This window comes from Aquila chrysaetos, chromosome 24, assembly GCF_900496995.4.
Source record: "Aquila chrysaetos chrysaetos chromosome 24, bAquChr1.4, whole genome shotgun sequence".
In the NCBI taxonomy this organism is placed as follows: Eukaryota; Metazoa; Chordata; class Aves; order Accipitriformes; family Accipitridae; genus Aquila; species Aquila chrysaetos.
The window spans coordinates 13572815-13599328 of NC_044027.1; the positions used below are offsets into that span (position 1 = coordinate 13572815).

The following is a 26514-nucleotide window of genomic DNA, read 5'->3' on the forward strand; positions in this document are numbered from 1 at the left end:
TTGTGTTGAATCCCAACAGTATGAGAGAAGAAAGCTTTATCTTGAGGCCATCTCTTGTAGCAGTGGTATTCTGGGCTGAAAGGTCTAATTTTAGGAGCTAGCTTGAAGTGTATAAATTAGCTTGCATTCTTGTTATAAAATGCTGCATAATTTTTGGTAGGTTTATTTTGTGAATGGCTTTTCATAGTGCTGCAGCATTTCCTGAGACTTTCAAACCCTAAATGCAGTGTCATCTGATTCTGAAAAATTTCTGCTTCAGAAGGAAGTGTTAGAAAGAAGTTTTGGATGTCTTAAACCATAACTATAACAGTAACAGATGTTTTAAATCCAGGGTGCTAGGATGTCTGGCAGTAATACGTCTCACAAAAATACCTGTTGCTCCTTCACTATGGAAGCAAGTCCCACTGTTAGAGTGCCTGAAAACAATACAGAATTGGGTATAAGTATCCATTTAATATAAGTAGGGTCAGTCTGAAAGTCAAACCTCCTAATTTTCTTAAAGGATATTTGCAGTCGTTCCCATTTTTTCCTTATATGTTGACTATGTGCAAATGTCTGAAAATGGAAGTTTTGCATGTAGAATAGTCCTTAATCAGTAGAGCTTTCGAGAAATGGCACTCATTAGAGGATTAGGCAGGAATCAAACTGTGCTGGGAAATCACTTCTGAGCACTGACTTTCTGTATCACTCAGATGAACCTTCTCCTCCTGGATGTCGTAGAGGGGGGCTGAGTAGCCTGAGCTGACAGGCTGCTCTGACAGCTGGTGCAGGAACCGTTTGCTTGATTAAGGCTGCAAAGGCCTTATTAACCTACGAAGCAAAGTCCCAAAAGTACCTGGGTACATGTAAATCACTGATAACGTGATTAGGGAGGGGTTTTTCCTGCTGAAGGCATACTGTGTGTTCCCTGAAACCTTTATACCCATATAAAATATTCTCAGCACTTTATTCTTTCTTCCAAAATATTGCAAAGGTCCTCTCACGTAGCATCTTCCCTCAGAGCTCCAAGCGAGACAAATAAAAGTTGTTCTTTCTCACTCCTCACTTAAAAAGCATAATAGGATCCATTAGTTCCAGTTCAGACTTCGGGCTACAGGGAGGTTAGGGCTCTAACAGGAATATTCACTTTGCCACGCTGCACATGCCGTGGCTTCCACCCAAAAACACTTCTGGAGGGTGGGAGGGGGCTCTAGGCACTTGCAACTCTACCCTGCAGTCAGCATTTACAAAGGGATGTTGGGAGCATGCAGAATAACCAGAAAAATAATTTTGGCAGCTGGAAAAACACTTTCGTCTCACTGAAAAGGAGTTTAGTCATCAGTTAAAAAATGGAAAGGTTATCTGATAGTTGTAAAAGTACTCTTCTAGGAAGGGACAGGGTTGCTGGGATAAAAGGTTTCTTTTTGACCCAAGTCAGAAAGGTGTAATGAAAGTATGCTGGAATTGAGAGCTGGACAGCAGCAAACTGGCTGTTGTGAAGCCAACTGGCCACTGGACACATGTTGAGGGAAAAGGGCAGCTCTGGATGGTCTTCTAGAGGATAGATAGTGCAGGCTTTGAGCCTGTTGTCCTGTATAAATGATTGAATGGTCTCTTTTTGCCTTAATTTACCTCAGAAACTTGCTTTTTCTTGTAATGCAGTCCAGATACAGTACAAGGTAGGGAAGACCTGAGTCTCGCATGTGGAAAACAAAATCCAATGTCACGCTGTGCCGCTAGTCACAGAGGGCTGCCAGTTTCCCCCCACCACAAAGGGTAGGGGCAGGCGGGGGAACCCTCTTGATAGAGCAGAGTGGGAGTTGCCAGTGCCCTGGGGTGATTCCCGGTCCCTGCCTGGCAGTTTGTAACCTTCTTCACTTCTGATTACAGGCCTCCTTCCACCGCCAAATCCATCACCATACCGGGACAGGACTCTACCCTGCAGCTGACCTGTAAGGGTGAGGGAACCACAAGCAGCAGCAGCACCAGTTCAGCCACGATTGGCTCTCTGCGTCAGACCAAGCCAAGAAATGCCATTCTCAGCTCGGGTATGAATGCCCGTCCTGGAGCCATGCAATGCTTGGCTGTGCCTGGACACTCTTTTGTTTTTTTCCCAGCAGTTGCAAGCACAGAAACTCTTTAATTTTTCATGTTTTCCCGCACCCATCCTCACCCCTGTGCTCATTAAGAAAATTGAGAAAAACAAAACCATCTATTAAGTGCAACTGAGGAGAGGAAGTATGAATCTTTGGCACATGCATATTTCTGTTAGTGGAGATAAAGCAATTTGTTCTTTTTGCTGGGGATTTAATAATTCATGCATTGCACTCATCCCTGCTTTCCATTGTGTTCAATGACAACACTGTTCTCCAGTCAGCTATTCCGTTGCTCAGACTTACCTTCTAGAAAAGTTCCTCTGAAGGTTTTAGAGGTTGATTTGAGGTCTAATGGCCTTGTTCCAACTGCTGATGCAGAATTCTTTGGCTTCTGTATGAGCCCGTTTTCAAGGGCACTGCATTTTCCCATAGCTTTTTTTCCTTCCCAGCACATTTCAAATGTGCAGGCAGATACACTGCACCAAAATAGCACTCTAGTCTCATCACCTCAGTGACTTAGAACACTGTGCAAGTGCTCTTCTTAAAAAGCTGGCTAACACATTACACTTACACTTCTGGATAAGCTTCCTGCAAGAGAGACAAGCGGGGCAATAGCAAAGGAGCAGAGGTTATGCTGAGGTTTCTGTATCAAATTCAGATGTGATTTAAATGGCATGGGCTCTTTCACAAGTAACAGAAGGGAAGAGGTAGTAACAGGAGAAGCACCCAAATGGAGGTTGTAATACTTTACTGCCAGTGGCCATCTGATGCTTTCTTGGTCTTACCTTAATGCTTTTAACTATGGATAGCTTTGGACACTACCAGATCCTTCAAGCCCCCAGAGACGCTTGTAAATTCAGGCGCTGGATGGTAGAATTAGTGATAAACTTGACAGAGAAGCTCATTGTTGTCTTCCCTACTGCCCAGCTGCTTCTAAGCTCTGTGCTAGCCTGCACAGCAGGGCTCTGCCAACAGACTTGCCCTTTCCATGATCTAGTGTCCCAAGATCAGCCTCCAGTCCAGGGTGATCAGTGGGCAATGTGCTGGCTTGGTTATGGTCTAAGTGGAGTGCCCTGTTGTTCCTTGGCAGGTGTCCCAGAAGAACCGGATCAGAACCTGTCCAGCCCAGAGGAAGTCTTCCACTCAGGGCACTCGCGGAACTCCAGCTACGCCAGCCAGCAGTCCAAGATCTCTGGTAACCATTGATCCACACAGCTCTGCCAGCACTGGCCCCATCCATTTTCTTTCCTTCAGCAAGCTCTTGTGAGAGTGATTTGCAGCCATCTCTCTTGCCCTGCTCTGTAATATCAGCGTCCTGTTTAGTCTCTGCAGATGAGCTTATAGATGTATGTCTAAACCTCTGTATATGGGAACAGAAATGCTGGCCTAAAGCTGCCCTGCCTGTTAACTGTGCTGCCAGGAAGGGGAGAAGATCTGGTTTGTAATCACTCTGTGTTTGCAGGCTACAGCACGGAGCACTCCCGTTCTTCTAGTATGTCTGACTTGACCCATCGCCGAAATACCTCCACCAGCAGCAGTGCGTCCGGAGGGCTGAGTATGACGGTGGAGTGTCCTGAGGGAGAGCGGGACCACAAACTAGAGAAGCCACCTCGCCCCCCCCGACCAGCCCTTCTGCTGGATAGACCCTCCCGGTAAGTGACTGTGGAGCAAAGCCCCTCCTATGGGAAGGTGAGACAGAATCTACTCCTTTGTCTTCATGCAGTGGTAGATTGGATTGTAGCTGCGGAGAAGGAAGCTACTGCCAAGAGAAGCAGGGCAGTAAATGAAAGTCTTGTCTTGAAAAGCTAAGTAAGTTTTCCCTTTGTTTTTTCTCCCCAGGAGAAAAAAGGATTCAGTGGAGAGTCACCCAACCCGAGTGGATGACACCAGGATCGATGCTGATGATATAGTGGAGAAAATAATGCAGAGTCAGGACTTCACAGATGTCAGCAATACTGAAGGTGAGAGGAGGAGTCTCAAAGGGGACATCTTGGCTGTTCCTTTAGCAAGGCTGCCAAGCTTTTACAGTCAAATCTGATCTGCCATGGACTCCCTTCCCCTTTTGACAACAATTTACTTTCGGTGCTTGCTGGGTGTTTCTATGGTAGATAAACAAACCATGTGGATTTGAGAGCTGTGCATCCATTAGCAAATAGCGCTTGCTGCTGTTCTACACGCTACAGCAGAGGTTGAACGGTAGCTCAAACATACAGGATGAGAGGGGAAAAATACTGATTATTCAGTGCAGTGGAAACCAGTTATATCAGTTGTCTGTACTGCTCTGGTGGCCTTTGTCCAGGGTCTGCCCAAGAGTATTTATTAAAGTAGGAGAGCACAACTGGAGGGGAAACAGCACATCTCTGAAGAAAGATGGGTCACAGTGTGCTGGTGATCAGGTCTGTCTGAGAGCCTAAGAAGGGGTTTTCTCTATTGCAGTCACAGCACCTGTTAAGAGAAAACTAATAATATTGCTGCATTTGTTTTAATTTTCCGGTTTAGCCTAGAAATCAATCTTTTTCATCTAGTTGAGGTTTTCTGATAAGTTTTAAACTTGAGCCTAGCTTCTTATTCATGCTTCTATAGTTTACCGTTAAGTCACCTTAAATCATCGCACATGGCAACACTCTTATCATGTGGGGATTTACACCTCACTCAGCATGGGTTAAAACTAGACTGAATGTAGTCACCTCTCACCAGTAGAACAGGCAGAGTTTCTCCTCCAGTGAGCCTACAAAAGCAGCATGAGGCTTCACATCTCATCTGTTCAGATGTGTTTAAGCTGACCAAGAACTTGCATCAATGGAATTGCCTTAAAAGAAGAAGCTGGAGAAGTATCACTGAATTAATTTCTCTGCATTAACTCTTCCAAAGCTTAATGCTGTCATTGATTTGTACATGAGGCTCCCTTTCAGAGCAAGAAGAGGAGTTCCCAGGGACTCTTACTGTGGGAACAGCAGAAAGTGCCCACATCCATTCACAGAAACACACTTGTTCCTGTGCTGACCATTGTGGAATGTGTCTGGGAGGGGAGCACCTGGCAGCTGTTGGTAGTTCTGGATTTTGATGTCTTACTTCCTTTTCTATCTGCAGACAGTAACCTGAGGTTGTTTGTGAGCAGAGATGGAACAACTACATTGAGTGGTATTCAGCTGGGAAACAGGTAGGCTTCCTGAAAGGCTGGCAGACAGAGGGGCTCCAGAGAGATTAGTGAGGTCTTTGTACCCAGGAAGCTTTCACCTTTTGCTGCAGGAGAGATTTCTAAACATCATGTGCTACATGGTGGCTTTATTCCCACATTAACACCCCTGGGATCCCTTTGGTGACAGGCTACAGCTGCACTGGAGTATGAATGCAGTTCTCAGCAGGAGCTCAGGGGGATAATGTGATCCTAGTAGTAAGATCCAAGAACAGAAGTAAGGAGTAAAAGGACAAAATGGTAGAGGTTGGTTCCTGTTTGCTCCTGTGCCCGAGTGAAGGCAGGGAGCTTTGCCTCCTGCTGGCCTGCAGCAAAACTGCAGCAGCCTAGTTTATTGTCCCTTTTCCCTGCCTCCTCTATCGTCGTAGAGGGCTTGTTCTCTCATGAAAGACTTCTGAACAAATAAAACTTTTTCTTGCCACAATAGCTCTTAGCACAGTGTCTTGGCTAGTTGCGTTTGAGCCTTTACAGCACCTTTTGAGGTTAAAAAAAAAAAGCAATAATGGCAATGCAAAGATGTGTCAAGTTGGTGACAAAATTGGGAGCACAGCAAAGCCAGGAACACTGGCTCTTTGCGCAGGATGCTCCCCCCCTTTCCTCTGTCCTTTAGAAGGATTCATGTGTTACGCCCAGCTCTTTCAAATGCTTTAGTGTTAGCTTGCCACGTAGCTGTCTGTTTTGTGTTATGAGGGTTGACTTCTTGCCAGACTGACTCGTTATTTTCAGTATTTTGTGCAGGGTTAGAGGGTGATGTTTGTGAGTGGAGAGCTCTGAGTAAGAACTTGCTTGCTCTAAGTGGCTGGGGAAAATAACCTGGCTTTCTTGTCTTCTTCCCCTCTGCCACTCCAGGGTCTCATCTGGAGTTTATGAGCCAGTGGTGATTGAAACCCACTAAATGTGAAGAACAGGGTAGAGCTGCTGGAAACAGGCCCCCTACCCAGTCCGCTGCCACATGGATGCCAACCTTTACCTCTCTTCATGCAGCATTCCAGAAGGGATTTCTCCGCGCCCCTCCCCATACGTTTGCACTGCAGAACTACTCCGAGACCACTCCAGATCATGCACTTTCCCTGTGTTGGCGTTACCCTTCTCTGCTTCCCAGTTCTTCCAGTGCCTGCCTTCCCCCTGTTTCTGATCAGATGCAAGGTGTCTGTTGGGTTTATCCTTAGTCCTAGAGGATGTTGCTCATCTGCATCCCTCACTCCACCCATTCACTTGCAACAGGGGACTTCTCAGCTTCTGTCTCCCCAGAACATTGGGTTATACCACTGTGAACTCTTCAAACCACTGGGGGAGGGGGAAACCATTCTAACCAAACCAAGAGCTGCTTGTTGGTGACATGGTGAAATGGCCACTTGCAGGATGCTTTATTCCATTGACTCTGCAAGGGAACATCACCTTCCAAGGCAACGGTTTTACTGAACAAGGTATGCTATGGTGTGCACTTCACCTTCCTACCCTCAAATCCCCAAACATCCTCTTCTCATAGGAAATATCTCCCAAAAGTGCATTTCAGAAAACTACCGCAATCCAGATGGGAGTTGATAAACGGTTAAATGCTAGTGCTTGTTATACCACTAACTGCATTACGCCCTTCTACTGCTGGGCATGGAAGGGCAGTGTTCATCTATCAGCATTAGCAGGAGCACTTTAGAGGTTCCAGATTTTACCTGGAGGAGGCTTCTACTTGCTGTTCCAGGAGCATAATCCCTGTTCGCTGGACTGATTCAGCAAATAGTCACTGTTGGAGCTTGGAATACAAAGCCTCTTTTTTTTTTTTTTTTTTTTTTTTTTTTTTTTTTTGGCTCAGGAAGGGAACTGCCCTTCTTGGACTGTGAAAAGAATCTGGTTATCTGATCACCCTCCCCTGGGCCAGAGCAGGATGCAGTTGACTGCAGTGGTCTCTCTGTTGTGGTGGTGATTAACAATTGCCTCTCTTGGCCTGGGCCAGTAAGGGAATTGGTGTTGGTTGGCCTTTCTTGCCCTGTCAGCAGGGATCTATGCCTGAGCTGGTTCCTTTTGGGGCTGGGGAGAAGCCACTGTCTCTGCCTTCAAAGGTAGAATGGGTGTTTTCTGCTGCATTAGCCACAGCAGCCATTTTTACCTGCTCTGTGGTGAGTGAACTCTTCTGACAAGGCTTCAAACTGTTTTCTGGTTGATCTTTCAATTGCTCTTCTTTGGGTTTGGTTTCTGCAGTTGTTTGACACTTTAGCTGCCTCTTTTCCTTGCAGTGTGTGGCAGAGATGTCGGTCCCTTTCAGCTCCCACTTATAGATTCTCCTGGCAGCTGAATTGCAAACGAGGATCTATGCAGACTCCAGCCGTGGGCCATCAGCAGGCTGTGCTTGCAGCCCTTCCTGTACAGAGACTCTCAGCCAATAAGCTATTTCTGTGTAGTGCCCTTTCCTCTTTCGCCGGTGTACTGTAGTAGCACTCGGAGCAATGGCACACTCCTGGGCATGGCTGGGAACGTGCCCTCCTCTGACACACGTGTGCGTGCACATGCACAGGCACACACTTGTCCCATTCACGCAAGGAAAGACTTGTAACTGATCACGTTGTTGTCCAAATTCTTAGTTATTGTAAAGCCTTTTTTTTAAGGAGGGGGGGGAAAAAAAGGATTTATTGTGGTCTCTGTGGCCAGAATGCATGCAGATGAGCTACAGGAAAAGGGAATTTGGCAGAAGGAGAAACAAGGAATGAAAGGGCCTTGATTTATGTTTTTTTCTTTTTTCTTTTTTCCCTGCTAGCTAAGGATGGCTGTATGGGGAAGGTGCTAGGCAGTGTGGCAAAGCTATACAGCTGTTTACTCTGTTTTGACAGTTTCTCTCTTAAAGTCAAGAGGTTTCTTTCTGTATTTGGACAGACCATGTATAGGATATGGATCTTTTTCACCCTTTCCCTTCAAAGGGAATTAAATTTGGATTAGGGTAAGAAGGGGGTACAGACAACACCTTGGTTTGGTTTAATGTAGGGAAAAAGTATTGGATCTTTTGAGTCTGTCTAGAACAAAAGCTCTTTCACACTTGCTGGTGATTTTTAATGGTGATCTCTTCTTCATTCAGTCTGGGTAAGTTTGGCACTCGCTAGTAGGCTGGTGAGCATCCTGTCCTGTTCCTGGGATGCTGTGTGTCTGCAGGAAGGGGAGAATTGCTTGCCTTTCTCTCTCCCTGGGACTCTGCCAAAAAGCCAGGCCTGGCCTGACCCTCTGCTCAGGTCAGGGTGAGGGCAGAAGCAGGCTCAGACAGCAATGGATGTTCGTGCCCCATCTGCAGATGGCTGTGCGGAGCTGAGGGTCAGGCTGCTCTTCAGGGGCCAGCGAAGCCCCTCAGGAAATCAGGTCCAACTAGGACTTGAAAGGAGCAAACATAAGCCAGGAAAGAGGCCAAAACCCAGCTCACTTCTGTTGCTTTGCTTCTGTTCCCATGAAAAACAATGGCAGTCACTGAGAGCAGTTGGGAACCCAGGGCTTCCTTCTGGGCTCCCATTGGCAAGAGTCGGCTGCTCCAAGGCACTGGCAGCTCGGCATGTCACGAAATCTGCAGTGGGACAGAGGGAGGAATCTCTTCCCTGCGAAGCAAGAGGAGAAGCAGTTGAGCTTTTTAGAAAGCTGGTCTCATGTTCCCAGGCTGGCAGAGGCGTAACCTGCTCCATCACATAGCTGTGGCCAACCTGGGCATGTTTCTGGCTTCTCTTCCAGCAGCTTGGCACATCACTGCTTGTGTTTTTGATAACTGTGTCTCATAGGGTATCTCTTCCTTCTCTCCACGTTATTACTGACTCCACAGATTCTGGTCTTTATGTAGCTTTTTAGCTCTCCTACCCCTCATTTTGAATAAGAAAGCAGCCCTAGTCATTCAGCCTGGTGCAGCACCGCCAGGGCTGGAGCACCCAGAGCAGACCCAGAGGGAGAAAGGAGCAGTCTGTTCCTATTTCTAGATCCCACGCAGAGCTCACACTGCACCATCCATCACGAGCGATGCCCAGTGGTCCCTGACCGGTGGTGGGCGTACAAGGCGATGGTGATGGAAGTGGGGTCGCTTGTCCCGCAGACTTGCTGCCGTCTCTCGGGAAGCTGCATCTCACGAGCACTTTTTTCCTTGTGGCATCGCTGCCGTCTGTTCCTTGTTGGACTTTGAACATTTAAGTGAATCGGTTTCCAGACCCAAACCGCTGGCTAGTTTCCTTTGGTTTTTTGGGGGGGGGTTTGTTGTGAAGTTTATAGAATTTTTTTTTTTTTTATAAACCCAGCGGGCTGGTGTTTTTTTGACTGCATTATTGTGTCATTGATATTTTATTCCTGGGGGGCTGAGGGGGGGATGTTCTTCCCTATGTTGTTCCCCTTCTCAGGGGATTCAGAGGTGGCTTAAACAAGTAAAAGGACCTTATTGGCAAGACTCTGCATCCCCTGGCTCTCTGATGCGGGTGAGCAGGGCTGCTCATGTCTGGCTGACCCTGGAGAGCAGAGCTGGCTCTCTGCTCCAGTCTCGGGGGCCAGGTGAAACATGTGGGCTCTGCTCTCCCAGTTTCTGGACCTTTAGTTGGTGGAAGCCCGTTGCAAAGAGTTGAAAAATTCAGTGTAACTTTTTTACTAACTTTTTTTTTAAAACCAGTGTAAACTGAGTGAATGTCCAAAAGAATAGGCTTAGTTGTGACTTGGTGAAGGAAATGGGTTTCAATTGGAAATAGCGATGGAAAAAGGGGGAGAAGGATGTTGCTCCTCCATCTTCTTCTTTTGTATGGTCGGCACTTTAAATGGAGGCCTTTGTGCTGTCCTGACCCTCGGTGTGATGGGCAGCAGGCGTGTGATCTCTCCTCCCCGCCTCATTGCCACATCACTTTGGCCCCTGCAGAAAGTTAATAAGCCCTTTTAAATGTTTGCTTCAGTTTTTAGACGATTCCGAACCAGGCCGAGACCTGAAGAATATGTATTTCATTCTCATCTTAGTAGGAGGGGTTGACTTTTTATTTATTTTGTCGTTGCTGTTTCTTTTTAAACTGGTGGCTGTGCAGCTGGACTCTGCACATGCTGTTGTGAACCTCTGGGAAAACCTCACTCCAGGTACGCTAGAGCACCTAGGCTAAACACCCCTCCTGGAGAGGGCCCCCCCGCTCCCCTCCTCGCTGCCTTACCCGGGAGCTGCAAATTCACCCTCCGCCCCTCCTGCCCCATCCCTTGCCACCCCACCTAGTCTCTAGCTGAACACGTTCTTGCTCTGGTGACTGAGCCCTGTGGACAAGGCTGGTCCCCAGGGGCAAGTTCCTGCAAACGCTGCCTGGTCGCAGGTGTTTGTCCTTGAAAAGCCACTTCCTCGCTGGGGGGGGGGGTGATGAGCGCAAAATTCCCCCCCCCCTCCCCACTTCCCTCCCAAGAGCTGCGTCGTCCGTCAGCCCACCCGCACCATCCGAGCCTGATGCCCTCCACAGCTCCGCGTTGCATCACCCCTGCCCCATCGGGAGGGAGCAGACGTGGAAACCTGGGAAATAAAAAAGGAATTTGGATGAAGCTGTGAGCAAGAGGTGTGGCTGAGCCTCGTAACTTGCCTCAAACACAAGGAATAACGGTAGAGCCCGTATTTTTGTGGGGGGAGGGGAGGGAAGGGGAGATCATGTTTTATTTTCTTGAAAGTTAATTGAGCTTGGTGATCTTCAGATGAGGCGCGCACTTGATTTATATCAGATTCTATAGAGAGATCGCTGATATTTTTGGAAAGGGAATGGGTCTATGCAAACTTCCAAAATTGCTTGAAAGATAGTTTAACATTTTTTTACTTTGAAATCTAAAGATAAATCTAACTTTTTTCTTAAAGCAGAGGTGCGTTTAGAAAGAGAAGCTACTTCCACTGCTCTATTTTGATGATGATTCTTGGAAAGTTTGGGCTGGAGGGAATGACTATTTTTCACCATTTTTATCTTGCTCCTCTAGTTTTTTGTTTCTTTTTCTAACGGAATGCTGTGCCGTCTTTGATTCAACAGATCGTGTTTGTATTTTCTGTATCTGGTTCCTAACGTAGAGAAATAACAAATATATGAGGAAATCAATATAATGTCAAATGTTGTTATGGTTTGGGGGAAAAATAAAGGTTTTTGGTACTTCACACCGATTCTTCTTGCTTTGTTTCTTGTTTTAAATGTATTTAAGTATCTGCTAAGGAAGCAGAAGGGTGAGACAGGGCCTGCTGGCATGCAGGGCCCTGGAATAGGATTTGGCTTTGCGTTCTAGGATTTCCTTGGTGGCTGGGAGTGGAGATCCCTGCCAGCCCTTCCCTGCAGGCGGGAGCAGGGCCGGAGAGGGGAGCTGGCAGCCCAGCACCAGTCCAGTGGATGTGACAGCCTGCCATCCAGGCGGAAGGTGAACTGGCGGGAGTCGCTGGCACTGTCTCGTGTTCCCGAACACCGTGTCCCAGCCCAGGCTGTGCGTGAACAGCCCCCTCCTGCCCCTGCTGCAGAACAGGGCTGGGCAGTCCCTTGCCAGCCTGGCCTGGGGGAAGGTGCCACAGCCCCGCGGGCTCCGGGAAAAGCCTGCGGGCCCTCGAGGCTTGTGCCGGGGCAGTCCCTCCTCTTCCACCCCAGGCTGGCAATACCATTAAAGGAGGTTTGAGCCAAATTTGGTGCCCGGATACTTGCTGCTGATGCATGCAAAGGCTGGAGGGGACCAGGGCCCCCGGGGAGGAAGCAGCTTTGCCTTCCCCACCCTCCCAAAACTTCAGCCACGCATGCTGATCAGCTACACCTTTGAGTCCCATGCAGGGTCTTCCCCTTTCCCTTGGCTGCCTCCCTTCCTCTGACGATCCCTTGTGTCCCTCGGCTGTTCAGTCTCGCTTTTTTCCTTTCCTCCAGCTGCAGCATGTGCGTGCGTGGAGAAATGGCTGGGGCGCAGGACACAAGGATCTCGGGTGTTGGAGCCGGTTTTGAGCTGCTTGGTTTCAAGATGAGTCGCTTCCATCAGAACTCACAGACAGCAGGTGGCTGATGAAACCAGAGCACCCTGCTGCGGAAGGGGAGACCGTCCTCTCCCATCACCAGGTGACGGCACTGCAGCCGCTTCAAGCTGTAAAAAAAAAAAAAAAAAAAAAAAGAGATTTTAGTCTGAGGGGTGAGATACTGAAAGCAGGGAGGGCTGCCGGCCTGGGTCCCTTGGCCAGGCCAGCCGCCTGTCAGGCGTTTACCCTCCGTGCCAGGGCCCAGGGAGTGAAGGGCTCCCCAACACGGCGCCAAACCCTGGACAAATCTCTAAACGCTGCTGACGCGAAGTGGAGTTTCTGGGAATTTCATTTCTTTCACAACCCGCCTCACCCTCCCCCGCTCAGGGCCCCTCCCACGGACCCCAGCGGGAGCTAACGCGGGGCCGGGGGGCCGCAGCGGCCGCCCTCTCCCTTCCCCGGCGGGGTTCGGTGAAGCCCAGCACAGCCCCCGCACCCGTCCGGTCCCCCCCCCGGCTCTCCCCGCCGCGAAGGCCGAGCCCCGGCGCTGCGGGCCGGGCCGCAGCTCCCGCCCCGGGACTACATCTCCCGTCATGCTCCGGGAGAGCAGCGCCCCCCCCCCCCCCCACGCTTCCCACAACGCCGCGGGGCCCCAAGCCTGCCGCGCTGATTGGTCACCTCCGGCGGCGGGGAGGGCGTGGCTGGCGCTCGGCACTCTGACTGGTGGTCGCTCCCGGAAGGACGGTGCTGGCGGGGAGGGAGGCCGGGGCTGCCGGTCGCCATGGTGAGTGGAGTCGGGTGCGTCGACGGCGCCGGGACGGGCCCGGGGCTCCTCCGGAGGCGGCGGCGGCTCCGCGGCGTGGCCCTGCTCGGACCGTTAACGTGGCGGGGCTCGGGCTGAAATCGCGGCCGGGAGCCAGCGTGGGGCCTCCTGACTACCCGCCCCTGGCGGGGCAGGCTGGGCCCCGGCCGCCTCCTGGGGCCTTGCCGGGGCCGGTACTTGGGAGGACTGGGCCAGACCTGCGGGGTGTGAACCGGCGCGGCCGGGAGGGAGCTCCGGGAGCGCTCCCAGCAGGAGGGCCCGGCCGTTCTCCCTGCGGCCCTCACGGGGCGTTATTTCTGCCGCAGGGGCTACCGCCCCCGCCCCCGTCCGTGTTTCGGTCCCGCCGCGGTGCGTTCTCGTAACCCGGGGCCGAGCAAACAGCAGGTGCCCGTTAACCGTTCCTGCGCAGATGCTGCAGCGTGCAGCAGTCAGTGTGGGCACTGACTCTCTCTCCATTTGCAGGCCACAGCAACAGACCAGGTGGTTGGATTCGGCTTGGTTGCTTTCAGCCTCGTCCTCTTTGTTTACTACACCCTCTGGATCATCGTACTGGTATGGGTCTCCTCTGGCCATTACAATCCCAGTCACTTCACGCTCAGGTGTTTGCGTAGGCTTTGTTTAGGTGCTGATGATGTGTCCGTGTGCCTGAAGGACTCTGCCTGGCCAGCTTTGTGGTTAAAAATTTCAGGGCAGAGCTTCCTCTGTTTGCTGGCACAGCCCTTGCCCCTTCTGGGTGTGCCCAGCCTTGCCTGGGCGAGACCAAGCTTTGATCGTGCCGCCCGCCCTGCTGCTCTCAGACAGGCTGACCCAGCCGGTGTAAGATCCGAGGCTCACTCGAGCTGTCAGCGAGGGCTGAAGCCTGGTCCTTCTGGAGGTGTTGTCATTGGTGTTCACGTTTGCAGTCCCCCAGATTCCTGCTTCTGGTGGGAGATCACAGAGGGAAACGTAAAAAGAGTTGACTTACCAAATCTGGAACCTGCTAGGGAGGAGAAGAGTTTAGGGAATGCAGAGCTCTGGAAAAGTGATTGTGAGTCTGATAGTTCACCCACTTCTAGGGACACATCAGCTGGGATCATTAGTGGTTTTCTTCCTGGAAAGAAATATCTCCTCCTGAGCTTTCCAGGTACAAGAGGCCTAGTTGAGCCCTGGGCTGATGTCTGAACTCCTGGTAGCTTCCCCTCTAACCTCAGATTTTTTAATTCCCCTCTTGTGTCTGCTTACTCCATTGTCTGATACATGTTTATACAGGTCTGTAGTCCCAGGAGCACGCAGGTGTGCTCGCTGCTGTGTAGGAATCCTTACACTGCTCTCTAGTGTCCAAAGCCTTCCACTGGCTTCCGCAGAGGGATGGATCCTGGCGGGATCGCCATAAAGCAGAGCCGCTACCATCTGCTTCCTTCTGCAGGGCAGAGAGTCCGGGGATTTGCTGTGTTCAGCACCAAGCGGGCCGGCAGCCGTGCCCACCCTGAGACCCTAGTGCTGCAGGACCCCTGTGCCAGCCTCGTGTAGCTGCCCCTCGTTGTCTGCTGAGCGCTGAAGCCTTCACTGCCCGCCCACTGTCGCATCCCTGCAGCTGTAGGCTAAGCCACATGCGGGTCCGGGCAGCCTTTTTTTAGCTATCTCCTCACACCTGATATTTCCATCCTGCTTTCGAAACCACGAGGCTGCAGGTGTCGGGGACTTGCCCTGGTGTTGTGCCTACCTGCTGACTCCCCTCTCTGTCTCCTGCAGCCCTTCATCGACAGCGACCACGGGATCCACCGATACTTCTTGCCTAGGGAGTATGCGGTTATCATCCCCATGGTGGCCGGGCTGCTGCTGCTGCTATTTATAGGTGAGTGTTATTTCTGTTGTTCTAATTAGAAGCTTCTAAATTGGGAAGACAGAAGAGCGTTGCTAGGGGGTTAGCTAACGTGTGACGCTCATGACATGCTCTCTGTGGCTACTGCTGCAGCTTAGCCTGGCATGGGCTCTCGGGGCATGTGTTTGTGTGTAACTTTGGCTGATTGAACCTCTGGACAGTGGAATTGTTTCTTCCTCACTTTGCTGAGGTTCCGTTTCTCACTACAATGTGTTTTAAAAGAGCCCGTAATTAGAAGTTTTCCAGCTGAATCTCCTCTCTCTCTTGGTAGGTGTTTTCATAATGGTTGTGATGTGGAAGAGCAGGAAACCTGTGAAGAAATCAGAATGAAGGCCCAGCTGAGAACGATGAGGAGAAGGCGCCTACCCTGCGGCATCATAGCCAGGAAAAGACTTTGCCTGCAGCACCGGGCAGACGCCGCCTCTGGAGCGCTCGGTGCCGAACTGGCTGCGCTCTCCCACGTTCCTTCCTGCAGAGATGAAGCCTTCTGTAGTTTACAACTTACTGACCAAAGGGAAGCAAAACTGACCTCTGGGGCTCATTGAGAGAGGGACCAGAGCCCCAGCTGTGAGGGACCTGCTCCCCAGCTTGGGGCTGCCTGTATCAGCTGTGCTTCGGCTCGTGCTGGCTAGAGGAGCTGTTGGGGTCCAGCAGCTGTAACTACCAGAGTGCAAGTCAAGCCCTGCCTGCTGCTTGGCCTCTGGGTAATCCTTCCCCTCTGCTCTTGCTGTGTCCAGTAGTTTGTTCCTTCTGGGGTTTTTTAAATGTTTACATATGGTTTGTGGGGTTTTTTTTAATTTTGTTCAAGTTTGAGAGGAAAGAAATGAGACTTTGGGCTTGGAAAAGGCAGGCTTGCATTCTCCATTTGCCTGTTGGAAGGGCTAATCATGGTGCTGGTGGGCTCCTACCTTTCTGAAGAGGGACCCCTGCGAGGCTGGGAATGCAGAGGATGCAGGGACAGTGCCATGGCTGCCCTCTGCGTCCCCTCCTGCAGTCATCCAGCTGAGGGGGTGGCGAGGAGATGTCCTGGGTCACAAGGAAGCGTTCGGGGTGCAGTTCCCATCACAGCTGTCAGCCGCTGGCTGGGTTCCTGCCCCTGGACAAGGCTCTGTGTGCCAGCCGGGCTGGGGCTGAGCAGGCAGGCGTGGTGGCACTCTGTCCTTTCCCCGTGCGGTTTCATCTGCTGGCAGCAGCCGCTGCCCCGAGGTGCGGTGCCCTCGCGGCTCCCCCAGCCCGCAACGAGCAGGATCACCCTCAATAAAGGTCCACAAGGTCTCGGTCCCTGTCCTCTGCCTGTGCCGAGGGGGTGCTGACAGCCTGCTGGAATGGTTTCTGCTGCATGGCCCTGGCAGCACCTGATGCCATGCTGGGGAACATCCTGACGGGAACCCTGTCTGGCCGGTGGGGCCAGGCAGGGAAGCGCCAGATAGAATCTGGCTGGTCATACCCAGCCTTGTGCTGGCTCTGCTGTGCTTGGGGGACTGCTTTACCCTGCCTGGAGTGGCTCTGGCAAAGGAGGGCAGATTTGGGGTGCTCTGATCCTTCTTGCATGTGCTGTGAACTTCCCCTACCAGACAGCAGCGTGTCCCACCATCTCCTGTCCTGCCGGGGGGTGATGCTGGTGGTTCAGGGGCACCCCAGGTGCTGCAGGTCTTGGGCTGAACCTGGCTGCGGTTTAACCCGCTGCGTGACTGGAGCCGGTGGGTGGGCCAGAGACGAGGCTCCAGCTGGAGGTTTGTTTCCAGCTCTTGCAGAGGCTGCCTGCCCGTGCCAGGCTGCACACCCGCCCCACTCGCCTGTCGCTACGCCCTCCCCGAGGCCGAGTCCTCCATCCCCCTGTTTAACCTTGCCTGTGTCTTGCTGCCGCCCCTTCTCCCAGCGAGGAATCCCTCGCTCACCTTCCCAGCCCCTCGCCTGCTGGTGCTGGATGTGCGTGGCTCAGCCCGCTCCGGGAAGGTGAGTTTGAGCTGGGGCAGGGGGAGACAAAAGGGGGAAAAGATTCAGTCATGTCTCTGAGCGACTCCAGGTGTGCCCCCCCAGGCATCGCTTCCTGCGGTGTCCCTGTCACCTCCTCTCCCCTCCTGGTCGAAGCCTGCAGAGGACAGGATTGGGACCGGTTTCAGGGTTACTTCTCATATTTCTTTGTCAACAGTGGGAGAAAGCAAAGTCCAGTATTCCCCACCCGGGCAGGTGGGCAGCAGGCAGCTCTCTCTGGAGACATTTCTCACAGGTGCTCTGCAGCTTGGCCCTGGCGTGAGGGGCTGTGGGTGACGGGTGGTCCCCCGGGGACCATGGGGGGAGCAGGGTACCGAAAGGCCTCCCTGCCTGCTCTGGCCTGGCTCCTGAGCCATTTTGGATCATTTTGGCCCCTGGGCTGTTCCCACCATGCCTAAGCTCACCAGGGCCCGGCATGTTTGGGTGCTAGACGTGAGGAAGGGGCTTTGGGACACGGGGGGTGGCTGCAGGGACCCCCAGGCTGGAGGGAAGCCTGAGAGGGCAGAGCAGAGAAACGGGTGCCGGGGTCGGTACCGGAGCACACAGGGTGGGTGCTGGGCTCGGTACCGGGCCGGTTGGTCGCAGGACGCAGGGGATGGGGGCCGGGGCCGGTGCCGGTGCTGGGTTGCGGGCGCGTCCCCGGAGGAGCCGGGGCGGGCGGGGGCGGTCCCGGTCCCGGCAGTGCCCGCTCGGCTCCGCTCCGCCCCGCCCCGCCAGCCCCAGCCCGGTGCCGCCCGGCCGGGATGCGGGACCCGGCGGCGGCCCTGGGGGCCGGGGAGCGGCACCGCCGCGGGGGCTCCCGGCGCGGTGAGTGGGGCCGGTACCGGGGGGGGGGGGCCGCTCCGAGGAGCCTCCCCTGCCCGCGGTGGGGGGGGGGGGGCGGCACCCGCGGGGCCGGGGGTCGGGCCGGGGCGTGGGGAGGTCCGAGACTCGGGGGGGGATCCCGGCAACACGGCATGGGGGGGGGGGGGTCGGGCTGGGCATTGGGGGTTACTGGGATGGGGGGGCCGCTGGGACACCCCACCCTCGGGGGTCCCCTGCACCCCGCTCGCCCGGTGCCGCCGCTGAGCCCGCTCTGCGTGCAGGGTGCGAGCCCCCACCCTCTGGGTGACCCCCCCACCCCCCGGACCCCGCCGGGAGACCCGCCAGCCCCCCGCGCCCCAACCCCCCCGAGGATGAAGACGCTGGTGAGTACCCGCTGGGACGGAGGGTGCGGGGGGGGGGGGGGGACCCCGCCGGCACTGGGGGGGGGGGGGGCGCAGCCTGGCAGCCGCCGGTCCCCGCAGGCAGCGCGGAGCCGCGTGGGCCACCGCTGCCTGCAGGAAGTGAGCGAGGCCCGCGCACCCGGCGCTCCCCGCTGCGGCTCCTCGCTTCACCCCGGTTCCCCCCCCCCCCCCCCCCCCCCGCCACCACGCCGTCAGCAGAGCCGGGCCCGACCACCCTCCTCCGAGGGGGCCGCTCGAGCCTCCCGGCACCCAACGCCAGCCAGGCCCGGAGAAACATCTCCGGTTCCGCTTCCAGGTCCGGCTCTTCGTAACGCTGGTGTGCGTGGCGGTGGTCGCCACGCTGTACGTCCTGCTGTGCTCCCACGCCTGCCTGCGGCCCTGCTGCCGGGCCCCCGGGGAGCGCGGCGGCCCCGTGGCACCCGACGTCCTCAGCTTCCAGGGGTACAGCCGCGTCCCCGACGGGAAGGTGCGTGGGGATGGGGTAGCGCTGGGGAAGCTCGACCCAGCCGTGCCTCAGTTTCCCCTTCCTTAGGGAAGGGCGGATGGGGCTGCGGTGTGTCCGGCTGCTGCGGGAGGGAAGGGGGACCCGGCTGCTGACGGCGCGTCTCCCCGCAGCCACTGGAGCGACCGCTGTGCCGCCGCTGCGCCGTCGTTTCCAGCTCGGGGCAGATGCTGGGCTCGCGCCTGGGACGGGCCATCGACCGGCAGGAGTGCGTCCTGCGCATGAACCATGCCCCCACCGTCGGCTACGAGGAGGATGTGGGGGCGCGGAGCACCATCCGGGTGGTGTCACACACCAGCGTCCCGCTGCTGCTGAGGAACCAGCCTTACTTCTTCCAGCAGTCCCAGGAGACCCTCTACATCATCTGGGGGCCGGCAAAGAAGATGAACCGGGAGAAGGTGGGCACCACCTACCAGGCGCTGCTGAATGTGATGGAGACGTACCCCCGCCTGCAGATCTACACCCTGACCGAGGAGAAGATGGCGTATTGTGACGACATCTTCCAGAACGAGACAGGGAAGAACAGGTACCGCCGGCTCCCGAGGAGCCCCCGTCGGGTCCCCCCACCGTAGAACCTGTCCTTCCCCATCGGGCACCCATAGCCCGGCTGGGACGGCAGCACCGTGCCACCCGCTCCAGCGCGGCCGGGGTGCTTTGCAGGATGAAGTCCGGCTCCTTCCTAAGCACGGGCTGGTTCACCATGATCCTGGCCATGGAGCTGTGCGAGCAGATCTGCGTCTTCGGCATGGTCAGCGACAGCTACTGCAGGTGCGTGGGGGGCGGCGGGGGCAGGCGCGGCGTGGGCCGGTGTCCCCCCGAGCCCTGCACCCACCCCGTCCCCTCCCACTAGGGAGAAGAACCACTCGAGTGTGCCCTACCACTACTTTGAGAAGGGCCGGCTGGACGAGTGCAGGATGTACCTGGTGCACGAGCGAGCCCGCCGTGCCGGGCACCGCTTCATCACCGAGAAAGCCATCTTCTCCCGCTGGGCCAAGAGGAGGAACATCGTCTTCACCCACCCTTCCTGGGCAGGCGGGTAGGGCACCAGCCGTGGGGCGAGGCAGCGGGGACCCCGGCGGCGGGGCGGCTCTCATCCTGCAACGATGAGTCTCTGCTCTGCTGGTGCCACGGTTGAAAGCTTTTTGCCGAGCCCCGGAGCCGGGAGCGTCCAACTCCGCAGCGGCAGGGCCAGTTCTGAAAGCCGGTGGGTGGGCTGGGACCTCTTCTATCAGTGCATGAGGTGTGTGAGCTGGACCCACGGAGTCCCATCGGCTCCGAGCACTTGCCCAGATGGACCCAGGGTGACCACAAAGGTTTTCCACTTGCTCTACTGGGATAAATATTTAATGCTGGATTAAACATTCACGCTGCTGGGCTCCAGCGTGACACAGGGCAGGAGAGCTCGGCCCCGCCAGGGCCACGAGCCAGTGCTTCTCCCAGGGATGAAGCTTCGCCGCGGTCCCTGCCCTGAGACCTGGCACTGGGTGTGGAGTGCGGGGAGCCGGGTCCTGGCCCCCCTGTCCTGCTGCCCCCCGGGCAGGTCCCTGTGGCTCCAGCTGCCCTTTGCCCCCAAGCCGGGAAGCTCAGGGGCCGTGAGTGCCCTGGGAGCTCCGAGTTGCCTTGTCACAAGTGCCCTTGGATTCAGACCAAAGCAAATGTGGCCATTAAAGTGCTTTTAACTCAGTTGTGCCCCGTGCTGTGCCCCTTGCAGCTGTGGGACGTGGGGACAAGGGGATGGCAGCTGGTCGCAAGGCTGCCAGCGTCCCGCTCCCCTGCCAGGCTAAAAATAAGAGGAGGAGGTGACGAGGGGGTAGAGCTGAGCCTGAGCATGGAGGAGGGTGCTGAATGCCAACGGCCGAGATTATTTGGGAACCGGCAGCTACGTCTCTGCAGGATGGGCACTGGCCTGGCGTGGATTTCGTGCTGGGTCCAGGGTGATCCTCAGCCCCACAGGGCTCAGCGCTGCCAGCAGGATGGCTGCCAGCTCCTGTGTCCCTGGAGAGACGGGGCACACGCGAGGCCCTGAGCCCAGCTCCACGGAGCCGCCATAGCGGCTCTTTGAACCTGTAACAGATGCCACATGTTTGGGTGGGCCCGGCGGTGTCTGGGGGGCCAGGGGCGGGCAGGAGGGGCAGACGGATCCATGTTTGCTCCCGTTTCAGCTGAGGCCAAGTGCTGGGGTCAAGCGAGAAGTGAATCGGCTGGGACTTGGGGCTGCTGCCAGGACAGCTTCCCACAGGCGAGTGTGAACAGAAGACGCCCGTGGAGCTCTTTGTTGGGTGCTCCAGCTGCCACAACCCCACGCAGCGAAGGGCAGCACTAGCACAGCAGAGCCAAAATCCTTCTCGACAGGCGTTAGCCACCGCAGCGGGGATGTAGGTCTCCGATGGAACCCCCTCCTTGCCCCACGAAATCCCCCAGAGAGGGGCCCTGGGCTGCCCGGCTGGCACGGAAGAGGCCGCGGCATCCCAACAATGTGGCCCTGTGCCCGGCACCGGGTCAGGCACCACGTGCTGCTCCTGGCACTGGCGGGCAGCGCTGCCGCTTCCCCCCCCCCACCTCCGCTACCCGCACCGGTGCCCTCGGGGTTGGAACGGGCCAGGCCGCAGGAGCGGGAGCAACCGTGAGCTGCCCCGTCGGGGCCCGACGCGGGGAGGACGGCGCTAGGACCCCCGCGGGCGCTCCCCATCCCGGGCGGGCGGCGCTAGGACCCCCGCGGGCGCTCCCCGGCCCCGGGCGGCGCGCGGCTCCCGGGGCTCCGTGCGCGCGCGGCGGCGGCCCCGGGCCGGGCGGGCAGCAGCGGCGGCGGCGGCAAGCGGCATCGCGGCGCACTGCGGAGCGGTCGGTGGACCCGGTGCTTTCCCTCCGGGCCCGTTTAGCCGGTGCGGGGGAAGGAACGGCTCCGTGGCCGGCCGGAGGAGCGGTCCCCGCCCCGCGGCTCCGGTGCACGGTGGATTGGGGGGTGGACGGGGGGGAGGCGCGCACCGTGCTGGTGCGCGGGGAAGGGGCCGGCTCCTTCCCGCTTGGATGCGGCCGGGCTCCGGCCTGCCCGGTTCCTGCAAAGCGGGGCTGCCGGGGAGGGCTGCCGCTTCCAGGGATGCGGGGCTGCACCCCCGGGAGCAGCGTGTTGCACCCCCGGGAGCGGGGGGGGGGGGGGGGGTTGCATGCCGGTGTGGGGGAGGATTTGCTCGTAGGAGCGGAGGAAGGTTTGCACGCCGGGGGGCCGGGGGAGGGTTTATTCACTTCCCGGGATGCAGGCGGGTTTGCATCCGGGGCTGGCGGAGCACCGGCACATGGGGGTGCAGCGGCATTTGCACCCCCGGGGTGCAGGGAGGGGGGGTGGGGGGAGCGGGTCTGGATGAGCCCTTCCCCGGCAGAGCAGCGATGTGACCCCCGGGGAGTCGCCATGGCCGTGCTCGCCGGAGGGGCCTGGCAGCCCCCCGCAGCCCACGGGGCGGAGGAGGAGAGGACGGACCCCCCCGCGCCGCTCCCAGCCCGCTACAGATGAGAGCCCCCCGCCCAGGTAAGGCCCGCGGGGTCCCCGCTGTGGGGTCACCCGTGGCCTGAGCGCTACGGAAGGAGCAAAGCGGGGTGCAGCAGGAGGAGTCCCGGCTCTGCTCCCCGCCGGGGTCCCGGTGCCGCTCCCCAGCCTGTGCACGGCGAGACCCCTTTGCACCAACGCGCCAGGCCGTCGCCTGGGCTCCCCGGGCGGGTTGGCACCTTCCCAGGCATTGACACCGGCCCTGAGAGCACTTTGGGGTCCCCGGTCCCCCCGAGGGTTGAACCCAGGCTGCTGCATAATTTTCCATCCCTGCTCCCCTCAGGGCAATTAGTAAAGAGGCTTCAATTTTTTTTCTTATTTTTTATTTCTAATTGCTCTGAGTACTCCAGAAGCGGCCGTGACTCACTAATGAGGACTTTGAAAAATAAATTGAGTCAGTCCATTTTTGTGAGCCCAGGTGAGTGGAGGTTAGAGCAGGTTCCCCCAGGGGCGAGCACCCAGGGTGCACCCCACATGCCTTGGGCCCTGGGGCTGGAGAGGTCCCTGCCAGCTCTGGCTGGATTTAAGCCCATGCACGAACTGAGTTGGGCAGGTCTCAGTTCCCTCCCCGGCCCCGATCCGAGCCTCCACAGTGGTTGTTTTAATGGGATTTCACCGCACAAGTGGCAGGTTTACCCTCCCTGACCCTCCGGGTTTGAGTGGCTTTGGCCCCGCTGGGGCAGGATAATCCCTCCTGGGAGCTCAACATGCCGCGGGGATCTCCCCGGCACGACCTGTGGCCGGGTTCGGTTCCTCCGCACCGCAGAGCCCTCCCGGCCTCTGCCCACGGCGTTTCCCTTCCCCGCACCAGTGCCGGGGGTTTGTCCTCCCCTTGAAAGGGGGAGCCGGGGGTCCAACTGGGCACCTGCCCCGTGGTGCTCTGCTCCGGCACAGCCAAGCCAGGCTGCCCGGCGGCTCATCCCGTATGCCCCACCGTCCCGGCAGTCTGGGGACGGGAGCCAAAGCGCGGTGGCAAGGAGACGGCGCTGGTGGTGACCGCGTGCCTTGCAGGTGCTCGCGGGACGCCGGCGATCGCTGTGCGCTGAGGCCGGCACAAAGACATGAGTGGCAGCACGGTGAGTGCCGGGGCATCGCCCAGGGGACAGCAGGCATCTCCCTGGGGACACAGGGCATCCCGCCGGAGATGCTGCCGGGAGCGGGGCCGGATGCTGACGCCCGCGGGGTGGGGGCAGCGGCTGACGCTCTCCCCCCACCCGCAGAGCCAGCGCGCCGCCGCCCTGGGGGTCCTCTTTGCCCTGATCATGTTGCTGATCATCTACAGCTCCGGCAGCGGGAGCGAGGTCTTCCCCTACAGCCGCCTGCGGGGCAGAGCCCGCCGGCCCCCCGACCTTAAGAAGTGGGGGGTGAAAAGCGGGTACCTGCCCGTCTGCGGGAACAAGGTACGAGCTGGGTGGCGGGGTCCGGCCTCAGCGGTGGGCGCAGGATCCAGCCCTCTGCCGACGTCTGGCCAAATCATCCCTTTCGGTGGGACAGCGGCTCCGCGGGGGATGTTGGTCCCTTGTCCCCTGTCCCAGCTCCATCCCTCCCCGCTGGGTCGCAGTGACGCCAAAAGTCACCTGCTCGTGGCACTTGTGGTCCCCAGACCCTGACTGCCCGCTGCCACCAGTGCGTCATCGTCACCAGCTCCAGCCACCTCCTGGGCACCCACCTGGGCACGGCCATCGACGGGGCCGAGTGCACCATCCGCATGAACGACGCTCCCACCACCGGCTACGAGGTCGACGTGGGCAATAAGACCAGCTTCCGCGTGGTGGCCCACTCCAGCCTCTACCGCGTCCTCAAGCGGCCCCAGGAGTTCGTCAACAAAACCCCAGAGACCATCTTCATCTTCTGGGGGCCGCCCGCCAAGATGCAGAAGAGCCTCCTAAAAATCATCCAGCGCGTCAGCGCCTCCTTCCCCAACATGACGGCCTATGTCGTCTCCCCCGGCCGCATGAAGCAGTTTGATGACCTGTTTCGGGGGGAGACGGGGAAGGACAGGTACCTCGGAGCCACCTCCTGCACCGTGTCCCCCCCTTTTTCCAGGTCCCCAGAGCAGAGCTGGCTCTTGGGGCTGCTCCATGGGATGGGCTGCAGCACTGGGCTGGGGGTGCTTGAGGAGGTTGGGGACCCTGGGGGGGGGGGGTGTCTGTCACCCATGTCACCTCGCCCCCATCTGGCCCCCCCCCCCCGCCCTTTCTCCTCCCCAGGGAGAAGTCACGCTCGTGGCTCAGCACCGGCTGGTTCACCATGGTGATCGCGGTGGAGCTGTGTGACGCTGTCCACGTCTACGGCATGGTGCCACCCAACTACTGCGGGTAAGGAGACCCCTGAGCCCCGACCCCGGCCCGCTGGCCTTGCCGTGGGGCTCACCCCCCACGCTTCCCCCCCTCCCTGCAGCCGCCGGCCCCCGCCCCGCCGCCTGCCCTACCACTACTACGAGCCGAAGGGCCCCGACGAGTGCACGACCTACATCCACAACGAGCGGAGCCGCAAGGGCAACCACCATCGCTTCATCACCGAGAAGCGGGTTTTCGCCAGCTGGGCCGGACTCTACAACATCACCTTCTCCCACCCCACCTGGCCCTAGGGGCTGCCCCCCACCCCGAGCCGGGCAGACCCCTGGAGCTGGGATGGATGGGGGTTCCCCTGCATCCCCCTGGGAGCGGGGAGCAGTGGGAGCCAGGCATCGGAGCGCTTCCCACGGGACCACCGCCGTTGTGCACGGTGGCTCCTCGCCCGTGGGATGTGTTGGGGTTTGAGCTCTTTTTTGGGGGGGCCAGGTGGTGAGTGCAGGGTTTGGGGTGTCGTCGTCCCCCACCCTCCATGGGCGGGAGGCGTGGGGGTGAGATCTTTCCCGATCCTGGTCCAGGGGCATTGCAGCCCCTGCGAGCACGTGGGGTGGGGGGGGCCGGGTCCCCTCAGCTCAGTTTGGGGTTGCATCACTTTTGGGGCTACTGCAGAGACTGTTTCTCCCAGCCTCCTGGGTGGGGGGACCCCTCTTGGGGCTCAGCTCCCCTCTGCCATCCCCAGCACCCCGATCCCGGTCCACAAGCATCCTTCCCTCCGCAGAACCCTGCGGTGTTTTGTGGGACCCCATGGGGGTGACACTACCACCCTCGGTTCCCCGGCACCCCAAAAACACCCGGCCCCTCCCAGCACTGCTGTGCCCCACACCCACACTGCCAGAACCTTTTCTAACCGAGTGATGGGATTTTGGGGGGCTTTTGGGGGCTTTTGGTTTTTTTCCTCCCTGCTTCTGGTCCTGGGGTTTGTATTTGGGTTCCCCGGCCAAAGGAGCGAGCGGGGGCTGCTCGTTAGTGGTAACGAAGGGGCTAGCAGCAGCCTGTGACTGGGTCCTCATAATTTATTAACCGCTTATAAACTATTTAGAAGCGGGCACGTAGCGGGGGGGTTGGCAGTGCTTCTCAGCACCCTGTGGCTGGGGGGGGGGGGGGGGTGGATTTTGTTATTAATTTCTCAGCAGCGGAGAAGTGGGTTTGGGGAAAATAGCTAAATACGGCGTGTTTGGGTGCTGAGCCCCGGCAGGGCTCAGTGCCTCAGTTTCCCTCTGGCTGTGGCCCGTCCCCATTGCGGCTGGGGCTTTGGGGGACTCGGTGCCGGAGGAAGCCAAGGGGCACCCACGTTTTGTAATGGTTTGTACAGGAATAAATATTGCTGCAGTCTGTTGCCTTGGGCCCTGGCTCTGGGCTGGGTTTTTGGGGCTGGGCAGTGGGTGCTGGCCATGCCATCGCAGGGGGTCTTGCCCCCCGCCCCGAGCCCGCAGCGGTGCTGGTGCTGGGCACTCAGGAGCATGTGGGAAGGGGACCAGTGTGTCCAGGTGGGACCCATGTCCAGCAGCCCGCTGACCCCAGCAGCGAGCCATCCCCCCCCCCCAGTGCCTGCCCTGGAGCGGGTGGCAGCTGAGACCTCCCCAACTCGTGTCACCCCAGCCAGCTGCCCTGGGGTCGCGGGGCCTTGGGACGGGGTCTTTGCAGCCACGGTAGAAGGAGGAAAAGCAGGTAAGGCCACTGCACCCCCGGGGCTTTACCCCCCCCCCCGGGGTTGGCAGGGTGGGGGTCCCAGCCGGGGTGCTGCGGGTGGATGGGGACGGGGATGGGGACGCGGGGACGGCGATGGGGACGTGGGGACGGCCATGGGGACAGGGATGGGGACAGCTGTCCCCTCGGAGGGACTGGGGCAAGACCCGCGGGGATGCCTCAGGGACCCCAAACCCAGCAGGGTGGAGGCTCCCCCCGCAGATGGGGAAACTGAGGCACGGCGCGGGGCGGGGGGGGGGGGCGGTCCTCACCCCTCGGCCACGGAGGGACTAACGGCATCCCAGCCCCCGGGACACCCCACCGGGCCGACAC

The 26514-nt window shown here is 57.6% G+C and overlaps 4 protein-coding genes across 16 annotated transcripts in view; all 4 read left to right on the forward strand.

Annotated features, from left to right (window-relative positions):
* FAM102A (family with sequence similarity 102 member A) overlaps positions 1-11368 on the forward strand; it is a 38632-nt gene extending 27264 nt beyond the window's left edge. For all 4 annotated transcript variants that reach the window (XM_029999418.2, XM_029999419.2, XM_029999420.2 and 1 more), the window contains 6 exons: positions 1870-2027; positions 3166-3270; positions 3538-3727; positions 3915-4036; positions 5166-5235; positions 6121-11368. In XM_029999418.2, the coding sequence (XP_029855278.1) occupies positions 1870-2027; positions 3166-3270; positions 3538-3727; positions 3915-4036; positions 5166-5235; positions 6121-6166 (691 nt within the window). In that variant the 3' untranslated portion in view covers positions 6167-11368. The remainder of the gene's footprint in view (positions 1-1869; positions 2028-3165; positions 3271-3537; positions 3728-3914; positions 4037-5165; positions 5236-6120) is intronic.
* Positions 11369-12904: 1536 nt separating this feature from the next.
* Positions 12905-16156, forward strand: DPM2 (dolichyl-phosphate mannosyltransferase subunit 2, regulatory). Its single transcript, XM_029999429.2, has 4 exons — positions 12905-12977; positions 13479-13568; positions 14748-14850; positions 15149-16156. The coding sequence occupies exons 1-4, from the start codon at positions 12975-12977 to the stop codon at positions 15205-15207; spliced, it is 255 nt and encodes an 84-aa protein (XP_029855289.1). The 5' UTR covers positions 12905-12974; the 3' UTR covers positions 15208-16156.
* Positions 16157-17591: 1435 nt separating this feature from the next.
* ST6GALNAC4 (ST6 N-acetylgalactosaminide alpha-2,6-sialyltransferase 4) lies at positions 17592-20283 on the forward strand. Of its 2 annotated transcripts, XM_029999416.2 has the most exons (6): positions 17592-17679; positions 17958-18059; positions 18394-18564; positions 18714-19126; positions 19261-19368; positions 19451-20283. In XM_029999416.2, the coding sequence occupies exons 2-6, from the start codon at positions 18048-18050 to the stop codon at positions 19638-19640; spliced, it is 894 nt and encodes a 297-aa protein (XP_029855276.1). In that variant the 5' UTR covers positions 17592-17679; positions 17958-18047; the 3' UTR covers positions 19641-20283. The 2 variants fall into 2 exon arrangements, with proteins under 2 accessions (XP_029855276.1, XP_029855277.1); XM_029999417.2 differs by lacking the exon at positions 17958-18059 and having other exon boundaries at positions 17662-17679.
* A 59-nt stretch (positions 20284-20342) lies between these two features.
* ST6GALNAC6 (ST6 N-acetylgalactosaminide alpha-2,6-sialyltransferase 6) lies at positions 20343-25838 on the forward strand. Of its 9 annotated transcripts, none has more exons than XM_029999410.1 (8): positions 21369-21482; positions 21978-22123; positions 22492-22559; positions 23153-23217; positions 23362-23541; positions 23745-24142; positions 24352-24459; positions 24542-25838. In XM_029999410.1, the coding sequence occupies exons 4-8, from the start codon at positions 23203-23205 to the stop codon at positions 24729-24731; spliced, it is 891 nt and encodes a 296-aa protein (XP_029855270.1). In that variant the 5' UTR covers positions 21369-21482; positions 21978-22123; positions 22492-22559; positions 23153-23202; the 3' UTR covers positions 24732-25838. The 9 variants fall into 9 exon arrangements, with proteins under 9 accessions (XP_029855269.1, XP_029855273.1, XP_029855266.1 ...); XM_029999412.1 differs by having other exon boundaries at positions 21440-21550; positions 21983-22123; XM_029999411.2 differs by lacking the exon at positions 22492-22559 and having other exon boundaries at positions 21417-21482.
* Positions 25839-26514: the final 676 nt, after the last annotated feature.

Bases quoted from the DNA above. Each gene is read 5' to 3' on its own strand.
- DPM2 (XM_029999429.2), top strand. The intron at 13,569-14,747 runs GTATGGGTCTCC...TGTCTCCTGCAG, and splicing joins CCCTCTGGATCATCGTACTG to CCCTTCATCGACAGCGACCA. The intron at 14,851-15,148 runs GTGAGTGTTATT...CTCTCTTGGTAG, and splicing joins GCTGCTGCTGCTATTTATAG to GTGTTTTCATAATGGTTGTG.
- ST6GALNAC4 (XM_029999416.2), top strand. The intron at 18,565-18,713 runs GTGCGTGGGGAT...GTCTCCCCGCAG, and splicing joins GCCGCGTCCCCGACGGGAAG to CCACTGGAGCGACCGCTGTG. The intron at 19,127-19,260 runs GTACCGCCGGCT...GGTGCTTTGCAG, and splicing joins AACGAGACAGGGAAGAACAG to GATGAAGTCCGGCTCCTTCC.
- ST6GALNAC6 (XM_029999406.2), top strand. From the start codon at position 20,987: ATGGAACCCCCTCCTTGCCCCACGAAATCCCCCAGAGAGGGGCCCTGG. The intron at 23,542-23,744 runs GTACGAGCTGGG...TGTGGTCCCCAG, and splicing joins TGCCCGTCTGCGGGAACAAG to ACCCTGACTGCCCGCTGCCA. The intron at 24,143-24,351 runs GTACCTCGGAGC...TCTCCTCCCCAG, and splicing joins GGGGAGACGGGGAAGGACAG to GGAGAAGTCACGCTCGTGGC.